This window comes from Sporobolomyces salmoneus (genome assembly GCF_050403485.1).
Source record: "Sporobolomyces salmoneus JCM6883 DNA, S_salmoneus_JCM6883_v1_ctg119, whole genome shotgun sequence".
Classification (NCBI taxonomy): domain Eukaryota; kingdom Fungi; phylum Basidiomycota; class Microbotryomycetes; order Sporidiobolales; family Sporidiobolaceae; genus Sporobolomyces; species Sporobolomyces salmoneus.
In genome coordinates this window covers 4,542-16,737 of record NW_027481044.1, presented here as the reverse complement: position 1 = coordinate 16,737, position 12,196 = coordinate 4,542, and the positions used below count along the sequence as shown (strand labels likewise).

General features: G+C 51.9%; 3 protein-coding genes across 3 annotated transcripts; 1 reads left to right on the top strand and 2 right to left on the bottom strand.

Moving 5' to 3' along the window:
- Positions 1–466: 466 nt before the first annotated feature.
- JCM6883_001743 (SET domain-containing protein) lies at positions 467–2,149 on the bottom strand (the record flags this gene model as incomplete). Its single annotated transcript, XM_076635609.1, has 5 exons — positions 467–585; positions 642–1,124; positions 1,200–1,408; positions 1,495–1,996; positions 2,065–2,149. 5 exons carry the CDS (start codon positions 2,147–2,149, stop codon positions 467–469), a joined length of 1,398 nt encoding a protein of 465 aa, XP_076484411.1.
- A 304-nt stretch (positions 2,150–2,453) lies between these two features.
- JCM6883_001742 (cullin family protein) lies at positions 2,454–5,704 on the top strand (the record flags this gene model as incomplete). The annotated part of the gene is made up of 10 exons (XM_076635608.1): positions 2,454–2,507; positions 2,568–2,699; positions 2,764–3,048; positions 3,108–4,175; positions 4,246–4,335; positions 4,405–4,686; positions 4,748–5,041; positions 5,116–5,376; positions 5,445–5,633; positions 5,699–5,704. 10 exons carry the CDS (start codon positions 2,454–2,456, stop codon positions 5,702–5,704), a joined length of 2,661 nt encoding a protein of 886 aa, XP_076484410.1.
- A 1,025-nt stretch (positions 5,705–6,729) lies between these two features.
- Positions 6,730–10,104, bottom strand: JCM6883_001741 (uncharacterized protein; the record flags this gene model as incomplete). The annotated part of the gene is made up of 2 exons (XM_076635607.1): positions 6,730–7,396; positions 7,463–10,104. 2 exons carry the CDS (start codon positions 10,102–10,104, stop codon positions 6,730–6,732), a joined length of 3,309 nt encoding a protein of 1,102 aa, XP_076484409.1.
- Positions 10,105–12,196: the final 2,092 nt, after the last annotated feature.

Here is a 12,196-nt window from a genome sequence, read left to right as displayed (position 1 = left end):
GTCGCTGGAGTGTGCCGGAGTCGTTGTCTTCGCGCCGTGCGTTGCTTACGCTTTCTGCGAAGCTCGAGAAAAGGAACGAAGAATGAGCTTTGCTCTCGCCATGCCTAGGACGGGGGCAACATGACGGTGTTCGCCTCGCCTAGCGGAGCTCCTGTATAAGGGACCGCAGTACTGTTGGTAGATTCAAGCGGTATCAAACGAAGAAGCGGCGAGAGAAAAAGCTCGAATGATCGAACCTGATTCCAGCTTTGACAAGCTTTGCATTCACATAGTCATTGCAGAATGAGATTCGCTGCGTAGGTATAGTCAGACTGCAACTTTTGCAGCTTAAAAGTGGAAAGACGAGCTCACGCTAGTCCATGCTCGTCCGCCTTTCCGCTCGCAATCAACACTACGAGAGCCGGGATCAAGCTGTTGGCAACATTCCAGGCAGCGGGATCTAGACGCTGTCTACACAGTCTATTGTCTATTGCTCGTCCTCTTCCTCAAAGTCCATCTCGACACCGTCTTCCTCTGCCTTTTTCATGGTTTCCGCCATGAGCTCATCCCTACATCTAATCGCGTTCTCGATTATCTCAATTTGTCCTGTGCAGGCCGAAGTCAGCGTGAAATCCTATCTCGACAAGCGAGACGAAACCCACCTTGTCTATAGACGTCGACCATCTCCCTCACGTCTTCTCTGATGCCCTCGTCTCCTTGACTGGTGTCAACACTTTGTAAGCCCATCATCTTGCTCCCGAGCATTCCTTCCAGCGTATCGAGCATGTCCAATTCGGTTTCCCAACCCAAGAACGCGACATGATCTTGCCATCTGATCTCTCCGTCATCCTTTCCCTTCACTGCCTCGTAGATTTCTTCCACCTCCTCCGGCGGAGAAAGAAGTAGTCGCATTTGAGCTTTCAGTTCTTCCGGTAGTTGGCCGTTTCGTCCGACAAAATGTCGCATGTTTTCGAGTTTGAGAAGATGTATCAGGTCGAAGAGAGCTTCGGAACAGTTCGGCGGTAGAGACAGCTTGAGAGCAACGCAATCGGCGGGATTTGCTGGAGGGGAGGCGAGAACGAAACCGTAGCCGAGTAGTAGCTCCTCGTTCGATTTAGCTCCATACGTGTTGAACACTTGCGAGTCTGTAGACGGAATAGTCAAAGCTACAGTGAGCATCTCCACTGCGAGCGTGCGAGCTTCGCGAAGACAAAACTCACCGGCGGGAACTTCCTCGTCCACAACGATGCTGAACATTCCCAAGCCATCTTTGCCTCCTTCCCTCGTCGCAGTCGTTACAGTATGTACGTCAGACGACCAGGTCAGTTTGGCCGTCGGTTTATGATTCAGCATGTCGATTCCGGGGAACAAAACTGGCGTCGAATTCGATTTGTCGTTGTCGAGAAGATGGGAAGGGAACGCTCGAGATCTATGCGCACGAGCGTCAGGTTAGTTCTCGCGTTGAACGAATGTCGCAGGATGACACAATGGAAAAGAACCGAGACCCGGACTCACGAGACGATCGAGCTCGCCCATAGCCACCTCTCCCACGTCAACTCCTTCCTCACTCGTTCGTCGCTGATCCACTTCTCCGTCAACTCCTGCCATTCCTCCTTCCACATCCGTTCTCGGTCTTCGGTCGCTCCGTACAGATTACTCCCTCTGAGCAATTCCCGTTCTTGAGGCGTAAAGAACAAGGTTGTCCGAAACGAATCGGCCTTTGGGAGATTCGAGACATAAGGTCCGTGATCGAGGCGAAGTTTGGGGAAGTTGGATATGAGGGATGGGGGCAAGGTATGGAGGACGAGGTAGAGAACCAAAAGTTCATGATTCGGTTGACGATTCTTCCGTGTTGAGGCAGACGAGCCGGTTTCGTCGGAGGAAGGAGGGGAGAAGAGGGAGGTAGGGATCGCTTCGCGGGCGAGAGTAGGGGTTATGCAGAGAGAGAAAGGACAGGAGACAACCGAAGTTGAAGGAGGAAGTGTTTGAGATGTGTAGATAGAGGTCCCGAACGCATCTGGCGTTGACCCGAGAGGTGAATGTTAGCTAATCACAATTTCATGGGCGAGTACAGAGATTACTTACCTTGTTTCGAGTAGAGAGCTGAATGAAACTGTCCTCCTGAAGCAGCGAGGAATCCCCCAAGAGGGGAGTCGCACGCCGAAGACATTCCTGACCGCTGGGGATCAAAGTTACTCTGCTTGTACTGTAAGAGCTGTCGAGATCTATTGTCGAAGCCGGACAAGTGAGAAGAAGAGACGAAAGCGATGTCAGTTGACTTTCGTTCCCCTCTCAACCACCTCGAATCGCCGGCTGAACATCTCAATACTTTCTCAAGAGCTAGTAAGACCTTCCGAGCTCGAGAACAACGGCCGAAACGACTCTCTATCTCAGCAAAACGAACGTTTCCTCCCCTTATTGATCAAGCACAACCCTCGACCAACAACAGCCAGAAAGGACAGCAGCAGGTTATCATGGCGATGCGTAGACCGATGAGAGGTTCGGGCAAGGTTAAGGCACCTCGGAAGGTAGGTCATTTTCTGTCGCCATCCTGCTCCACTTCTCGCAACTAACTTAGCCCTCTACAGCCCTCGGAACCGATGGACAACACGCTTGATCGACTCAAAGACGCCATCAGTCAGATTCATAGCCACAACGCTTCCCAGCTCTCGTTCGAGGAACATTACCGCTATGCTTATACTCTCGTTCTTCACAAAAAGGTAGGTTCTCTCGCTCCTCTCTCTCGGAGGCGAATCAGCCACTAACACCGCTATATCATTTCAGGGACATCTGCTCTACAACGCCGTAGCGGAACTCATCGCGAGCCACCTCGAATCGGAAACGAAAACGAAAATCGTACCAACTTTCCCTCATGCAGCTTCAGCTTCAATAGGAATCTCAGGTTCTTCGACAGTCGGAGGAGCTTCGGGAAGTTCAGGAGGAGGAGTTGGGGCGAATGAAGACGTATCGCGAGCCGCAGAAGGTCAGCTCTTCTTGGACAGGTTGAGAGATGTTTGGGACGATCACACGGCTTGCATGAGCAAACTCAAAGATGTACTCAAATACCTCGTAAGTGTCTCCTTGACTTGCATGAAGCTCAGTACTGACGAGTGGTCGTCATCGAGTAGGACAAGTTCTGGGCCGGTTCCGCAAATGTTCCGAAAATTCTGGAGCTCGGCGACTCCCTCTTCTTCCATCACGTCGTACTCTACTCGACGAGCCCGAAACCCGCACCTCCCCTGTCAGCTTCATCCTCATCTCGCAATCCCCCTTCTGCTTCTATTCCGACACCGAGACCGACAGCCGATCCGACTTCAGTGGCCCATCACCTCATCTCGACTCTCCTTACTCAGATCCGCATCGAAAGGTCCGGCGAAGTCGTGTCGAGGTCAGCGATTCAGAGTGTTGTCGAAATTCTGTGTTCTCTCACGGATCAAGGACCCGTGCCGTTACCGATCGTCGCGTCAACTGGAGTTGGAGCAGGTTCGCCGGTCGTTGGTGGAAGCACAAGCGCGTTGAATTCGCGAACGAAGACTGTCATGGGAGAAGGGACGGCGGGAGCGCAAGAGAGTCCTTACAAGACGAGTTTCGAACAAGCCTTGTTGAAACAAACGGAGGAGTTTTACAGGAGGGAAAGCGAAAGGTTGTTGGTCGAATGCGATTGTCCTTCTTTCCTACAAAAGATTCACCGTCGACTATCGGAAGAACAAACTCGAGCACGATCATACCTCTCCTCGTCGACTGAACCTCTTCTCCTCGCTCTCCTCGACCGCGTCCTCATCGCTTCCCATCTCACTTCGATCATCACTCATCCTTCAGCTGGTCTATCAACCCTCATCCAAGACGAACGAATCGAAGATCTCAAACTCATGTATCAGTTGTTCGGAAGAGTCGAAGCAGGACCGGCAGAATTGATGAAGGGAATCTCGGAATGGATCGTGAGGATTGGAAAGGGGATCAATGAAGAACCTACTTCGTCGACAACATCGAACGAGTCAAGCGAGAAGGGGAAAGAGAAGGAAACGGGAGAAGCTGGAACAGCGAAGAAGAAAGGACCGAGTGAGGCGCCGATCAATCCGAAGACGAAAGTCGCAATCGACTGGGTCGCGAGCGTATTGAGCCTCAAAGACAAATTCGACCGATTACTCCTCGAAGCGTTCGCGGACGACAAGGCATTCGAAAAAACGATCAACGATGTAAGTTTCTCTCGGTCTATCCCAGTGGTCAGAGTCGAACTGGCGACTGACTCTCGCATTTTGTGATCAGGCATTCTCTGTGTTTGTCAACGAGAACCGAAAATCGCCCGAGTACATTTCGCTTTTCATCGACGAGAATCTTCGAAAAGGTCTCAAAGGAGTGAGTTCTGCTTTCAACGTTCTTTCCCTGATTCTATCACGCAGCTGATCGATCGCTTCTTCGATCTAGAAAACGGAAACCGAGGTCGACGAAGTGCTCAATAAATCGGTCGCCCTGTTCCGATTCCTCTCCGAGAAGGACGCTTTCGAGAAATACTACAACGGTCATCTTTCTCGACGACTCATCTCGCAACGCTCCGTGTCGGACGACGCCGAACGCAACATGCTCGCGAAGTTCAAGATCGAAGCGGGGGCGGCGTTCACGAAGAGTGCGGAAGGAATGATGAAAGATGTCAAGATCTCGGAGGACACTCTCGAAGAGTACAAGAGGTATCAGGATTCGACCGGAAAGGTGAGTACTTCGAGCCTTGTTGACCACGAAACAACCGCTGACGGGACTGTCGTCGTGGCAGAGAGCGCCATTCGAAATGGCACCAATCATTTGTGGTTCGAACAACTGGCCTTCTTCCTCGAAAGACTCCTCCTGTACTTTCCCTCGCATCCTTCAAGATGGTATCGCCTCGTTTCAAGCGTTCTACGACAAGAAACATTCGGGAAGAAAACTCACCTTCCGTCCCGACATGGGAACGGTCGAAGTCAAAGCCAAGTTCAAGGCGAGGTCGCACGAATTGAATGTCTCAACTCATTCGATGATCGTTCTCGCCTTGTTCGAAGGGCTCGAAGATGACGAGAAGTTATCCTATATCGTGAGTTTTTTTGTTTTTGTCGCTTGCACAAAGCAGCGCACGTACTGACTTCGAGAACTTTCTCGACGTGATAGGACATCTCGAACTCGACGAACATGGTCGCTGCTGAACTCAAGAGAACGCTCCAATCACTAGCATGCGCCAAGTATAAGGTTTTGTCGAAGTTCCCGAAAGGTCGCGATATCAACGAAACGGATTCCTTCTCCTACAATTCTTCGTTCTCGGCTCCGATCAACAAGATCAAGATTCAAACGGTCGTCAACAAGATCGAAACGGCTGAAGAAAGACAAGAGACGGACAGCAAGGTTGAGGAAGGCAGGAATACTCAATGCGAGGTGAGCCAATCAATGTTGCTCTGACTTCGTCTAAGCTCAGTGCTGAACCCTTCCCATCGAATCTGCAGGCCTGTATCGTCCGAGTCATGAAGGATAGGAAAACGCTCGCCCACCAGCAATTGATCAGCGACACAATCTCTCAGCTCTCACATCGCTTCACGCCTTCGGTTCAAATGATCAAACGGGCTATCGAACGACTCATCGACAAAGAGTACCTCGAAAGGCATGCTACCGATCGCAAACTCCTCAACTACTTGGTTCGTGTCCATGTTCCTCTTCTCCTCGCTTCCGTCAAACTGAAAACGCCCATTCGTTCATTCAGGCGTAGTGACTTCATTGACGACGCTCCTCCATTGTTCCGCTGATCATTCATTTTTTTTTCATGCGCGACACGCTCTGATCGCCCCAATTCGAGAGAGAGGAATCGTGGGACAACGCACTGACCGTTTCACCGACGGAGTTTCCGTTGCTGTCCCTCCACTCGATGTTCAGGACTCGTACTTCTTCTTCTTCCTCTCGTTCTAACCACGTCGACTCGAGGACACGTCCGCGATCGAAGCACTCATTGTAGAACTTCAGCTCGACATCCTTCAACTTCCCGCTCTTCCTCCTTCTTTCCATCGACGGCACGCTCCATCCCCCACATAGCTTCTTGGCCGAACATCCTCGAAAGACTCAACGCTCTATTCTCCGACCTGATCTCCCCCCCCTCCTCGACCTACATACTGTCCTCCCTTCGAAGAACGACAATACTCGACGCTACCGAATCGATGTGGAGAGGTGCGACTTCGCTACAATGTAGGACCTCGCCGAGGAAGACGAGCCCGAATGACCCTCGAACCGGTCTTGATTCTAGATCGCGACGTCCTCAACTTCGCCTCGCGCCGAATGATCAGCAATCGATGCAACTTCTAGAGAACACGGAGCGGGTCATAGAGACGGAATCGAGCAGCCCCCCGGAAGTGCGTGAAGGACGCTTGCCAAAGAGAAGACGGTCGTCGTGGTTGAGGGGCGCAAAGGCGGAAGCGATGTGAGTCCGACATTCTCTCTCGGAGCGGGAAGAAACTCACTGATCAGGTAGGCTGTCGACAAGAAAATGAGATGAGGGTTCCGGGAGATTCTCAAGCGAATTCGACTCTCCCCACAACCTTTTTCGCGAATTCTTACAGTAGGCGCTCGCAGCATTGTTGTTAGAAGCCAACCAAAAAGTATCTCGGGTGCAGAAAAAACAAAAAACGGAATATGAATGTGAAACGAGGAAGAGCAGTGATGCTAAGAATGTGTCTGTGAAGACTATTCACGTATTTCGTGAGAGAGAGACACGAAACGAGACTACTTGGAGAGGAGAGAGGTTCAGAAGTCCAAACCGAGGTCTTGTAAGATCGACCTTAATTCCTTGACCTCCTTGTCCGTGTTAATCTCCACCAGACCCTTATAAACGTAATCGCGGTTCTGGTGCTTCGAACGGACGTAGTCCTCGAGCGATTCGGGTTTCAAGGTGGCTGGGTCGAGATTCGATAACTGGAAGAGTTTGACGATGGTTTCGAGTTTCTGGATTTGCCGAACCCTCGTGTTTCCTGCCTTGACCGAAACAGAGAGGAGTCTGGCCGCAAGAACTCGAGATCTCGTGAAGAGTGACGAAGAACCGAAAACGCCTCGATATCTAAGACCGAGATATCGATCCAATCCTGGTTCGATCGGAGGAATCCGCGCCTCCTCGCAGAAACGAACGACGAATGCGGAGAAAGGTACCACGAAGGCGGCGTAGCCGTCCTCTACTCGCTGAGTCAATTCGATAGCTAGGGAGGGCGAGTATCCTTCGCGAGGGAAGAAACGTTTAACGAGCGGTTCGTCCTCCAGGAGTTTGCGGGCCGATTCTAAGCTTGATGCGAATTGCGACACCACGTGCACGTAATCCCACGTCGCTTCGATGTGAAGGACTTTGGAGCGCACTTCGAGGGAACCTATACGCTTCGTCGGAAAAACGTCGACATCGATCTCTTCGCCTCCGTATTTCGAGCTGTTGTCGAACAGCCAGCTTCAGCATACACAATCACGATACTAGGCATCGCAAGAAGCAACGCACCTGAAAGATTTAGTCCTCGCGACAGCCCGTAAGATCTCTTCGACAGCTTTCGCGTTTTCCGCTCTTTCTCCTTCTTTCTTTTTCGCCCGATTCCTCCAACTCCTTGCATGGCTCTTCGCCGTGTTTCTGTTAGCCGGCGCCATATCCTCTTCATCTGCTGCCTCCTCCCCCTCCTCTGCTTCCTCCTCCTCCTCTCGGAACTTCGAATCTAAACATTCCAATCTTCCGGTTTCCTCGTCCTCCTCCTCCACCTCAACGCGGGCGAGACGCTTCTCTTCGAGTTGTCGCATCTTTGCTGTTTCGTTTCTCATTGAGAGGGCGAAGTTGACGACGTAGGGCGGGACTCGTTCCTCGCGTTGTTGTCGAGTCCAAAGAGAGGAGTTTCCGGAAAGACGAGAAATCGTTCCTGGTTGAGCGTTGCCGAAGGCGAATAGCGGATCGAGGGAGCTCATGCCGGCGACGGGAAGTCCACCGAGGTCGCTGTATAGCTTGAAAGCGTTCTCGGGAGTCGGAGAAAGAGTACCGATGGGGAGGAGGATGCGCATATTCTCAGGGTCGTTCAGAAGAGCGGTGACGATGTCTTCGGCTACGGAGTTGGGGGCGAGGCCGGCTAAGAACGTCGGTTGAGCTGAGGAATACGAATCGAACGTCCCGAGAGTGAAGATGCGACCGAGAATCGATCGCTTAAACCCCTCGTAACCGTCCAAACATCTGTACCCAGCTTCTACCATGAGGGAGTAGAACTTTCGAACGTCGTTCTTAGCGAAAAAGGCGAGAGCGGTCGCTCGAGCGGGACCGACGTAGTGTTTCACACCTTGGTCGCGCAGATTCGAGGTGTCGTCGTCGAAGTGAGCACTTCCCAATATCGTTGACGTAAGTAGGACCTTCGGATCAGAGACGGCTTTGCTGAATTCTTTCGAGTCTTTCCAATCTCGGTGGATTATGCTGACCAGTGCGGAGAGTTGGTTGATTGATGTTCGGTCAGGCGCCAACGTGAACGAGATCTCTTCCGGTTCCTCCTCCTCCTCCTCCTCCTCCTTGATCTTCTCGGTGTCGACCTCCTTTCCTTTCCCCTTCCTGTCCTTTTTCTCTTTCTTTCTTTTCTTCCTCTCCTTCTTCTCCCTTCTTCTCCTCTCCTTCTCCTCCTTCCGTCTCTTCTCCTCGTCTTCCGTCCCATCACTCTCTTCTTCCTTCACCGGTCGAGCAGGTACGAGCGAAGATTCGTCGATTATAACATCATCATCCGAATCTTCCCTTCGTTCTCGTTCACTACCGGTATCCATCGCCGATCCTTCTCGTCCTCCGAATGATCCGCCCACACCATCATCATCAATCACCATACCTTGTACCGCTCCCTTCTCCTCTGCGTAGGAACCTAACGATTCCTCGGCGTTTTCTCTCTGCTCCTCCTCCGCCTCCTCCATCTTGACGACCCAGGCGACTTCCGGCGCATCGTCTGACGGAGGATCGACTTTGAGTCCAGCTGAGCGAGTCGATACGATGGTTCGTTTCGTCGAATCCATAGCTCGAACTAGAGCGTCTCCGACCCGGTAATACGTCAAGATCGCTCCTCCATCGACTAATCTGATCCTCCTGATGACCAAGGCCCAAGGGGGTAGTCCGATAGCAGCATCCGTGTCGAGAGCCCAGACGATGACTGCACGAGGAGAATCGGATTTCGGCTGTGCGCGAGTTTGCTCGTTGTCGGTCGAAGAAGGAAACGGGAACGGAGGAGGGAATCCAACGACGGACTCTTTTGCGATCGCTCGTAATTCGTCTTCCGATAGATCTTCTTGGCAGTCGAGCAGCTCTTCGATTTGAGATTTCGTAGGGTAGACCGGATCTGAGGGTGCCGAGTACGAACGGGAGGAGAGAGAAGGTGGGTTTTCGGAGTCGTAAGAGAGTGCGGTGAGGAGGAGGGACGATTGAGGAGTCGGAAAGGGACTGAAAGGATTTGAAGAGTAGAGGGGGTCAGAGGCTGGGGATGGTCGAGAGAGAGGAACGTAAGAGGTGGGATCGAGAATTTTGGGTTTGTTCAGATCGACGAGAGGAGGATCGCAGAGAGGTAAGATTTTCGAGGAGAAGGAGGAGGCGGAGAAGGAGGTGAGGACGGGTTTCGAAAGTTGCTTCTTGATGCTGAAGTCGACAACTGGAGTTCCTCCTCGAACCTTTTCAGCGAAATAAGCGAAAGCAGTCGCTTCACCTTCGCAGATCGAACTGATCGCCTTGACCGTTGGTGGTGAGCCTTTAGCTGGAGAGATCGAGTTCTTCGAGTTGTAGTATTCGGCTGCGATCGCTAGAGCTTGAGTCGGTCCTCCAGACGTCGCGAATCCTACTTTTCCATCCCTCCCGACTTGAGGCTCTCCCTTCAGTCCCTTCAGCGGAGTAAAGCCACTTCCCTCCGACGAACCAGGAACTCGAGCTCCTCCTTCACTCGCCACCGTCAAGTGTAATCCCGCTCTCACCAACGCATCGATTTTATCAATGACCGCCGCTCCTCCTTCGGCTCCTCCTGCCATCGCCGCTCCGTACATCACTCCTTGTCCATCAGCGACGACTTCTATGCGCTTGAGATCCTGGGTTGGGACGAATATCTCCTTGCAGGATTTCTTGACGGGGTCGACTGCAATCGTGAGAGTCATCGGAGAGAGGGCGCGCGAGGAGAGGGTAGAGATCGAGGAGGGCTTGTGAGACTGAGAGGAGAGGATGTAGAGTGCTAATTGATCGAGACTAGGTTGTGAGTCAGTACCGGAAACCTTCAATAAGCTGTGGAAAGAGAAGAGACAGGAAAGAGAACATGATTGCGCGACAACGCGCTCAAGTTGCCTTCAGAGCTGCTCATTAGGACGGAGACTTACTAGAAAGTTGATCAATCAATCCCGGACTACCTCAGAAGCCGAGCGAAAGAGTTTTACAACGGTTGTCTGCGCGCGAATCGAACTGATTCAGCTGGCACAGTCCGACTGCGTGGGACTTGTACTCACTGCCGGAATGTACAGTCTATCGAGACTAGTCTTGGTGTTCTCTTGCCCTGCCTTCAGAGGTGGTGACGGTCGGAGGAGAAGGAGATGTTCGAGAGAGTTCGAGGAGAAGTAAGGGAATTGTGTCTCCGATAGGCCCCAGTTTGACGACTTGATGACCCCTCTGATTGCTGCTATGTTTGACGAGTCTATCGGAAGGGTGTCGAGAACTGTCGAACGAAAGGGAAAGGTTGATCCAACAAAACTTCTCTTTCTCCATCATCACCGACTCAGAATCATTCACGAGTTCAACCATCCTAATCAAAGTGTACCTTCTTGATGTTCTCGGGTAGGGGCGATGTCGACCTCTTGAGAGTTCCGCTTCTCCTCACGTTCCCTCTCCGACTCCTTCGAGTTTCCCTTTTCTCCGCTCACGATTCATCGACGCGGCTCTTGCAGTACCGAAGCAGCCTCCGTATGTAACCGCCGTAGCTGTCCAGATGAAGTGGATTCACAGAATCGAATCGACACTCAAGCTACATCGACCGATCTCAACTCTTCTCTACCTCCTCTCCCGGTATTCGGCCCGGTATTCTCATGACCGTTTCTGGAAGAGATTCAGTCGTGCAGTAGAATCTGAGGGAAAGGGAACGATGAGGATCGGAACGATGAGGATTGGAACTGGGGAAGGCAGCTCGAAAGGCGATCGATGTTGGCGGGAGGATCGCGATCAATGGTGAGGAGTAACGTAAACAGCTACTCTGGATCGAGGCGCGAATGATGGGCTGATGTAGAAGGCGAGGTTGCTGTCGTAGGTGGGTTGTCGCCGACCTCCATGGAGCGGATGGACGAGTTTGTACCGGATCGTGGGCGCTGAGCTGAGATTAGGATACGAACGGCGGCGAAACGATGATGGGCGTGTGCTGAAGACGGTCGTAACCTTCTTCGATTCGTTGACACGAATCGAAAGTCTCATCGATCATCAATCTGTTTCATCCTCGACCAGACTTCCGACGTCCAGACTCACACCTTCTTCCCCTGAGGACTCTCGGACCTACTCTGTGCAACACCTTCACGTCAGGAAGCCGGAATCAAGGTTCAATCCGCAGAATTTTGCCGGCAACAAGGCGCTCCGCTCATCCGATCCTGCTCATCCGATCCTCCCTATCCTTGTTCCTCGCTCGATTTCTATATCGCCAAGGCTTCCCCGATAGCGACCTCTTTCGCTCGAAGCTGTCTCCTTTGATCGATCTATGCCGAGGCGGTCACGACTTCGCGCTTTTCCTTCTCTCCTGTCCCTGCGTCGGTCAGATCGTTGTCGACTATTTCTCCGCTCTCGCAACAATCAGCTTCTCACTCTCGCTTTCCTCGACACGATCTCTTACATCCTCCCAGACGTTTCATCAAACTCGCTCGGAACCGTAGTGAATACCTCTCGACGAAAGGATACAAGAGCGGAAAGGTCAGGAATAACAATGTTACGAGATACGGGAGATTACGCTTAAGAGAAGGAAGCTCAAGTGGCTGCTGATACGAAGGAGACGGTGCAAAGGTTGTTAGATCGTGAGAATATCAACGGATTCGAGCGAGTTTCGACTAGAGTTTCTCAGCATTCTCTTTTCTCTGCTTCACGTTCGCGAGTTTGCAGGATTTGCATCGAGAGTAACAGGCAGATTGCAAAAGAGTCGAGGAAACTATGGACAAATTGGAACGAAATTTACAAAGGTAGAATGTCGAAAGTGAGTGAGCAGGCTATACAACAACGAGGACGCAG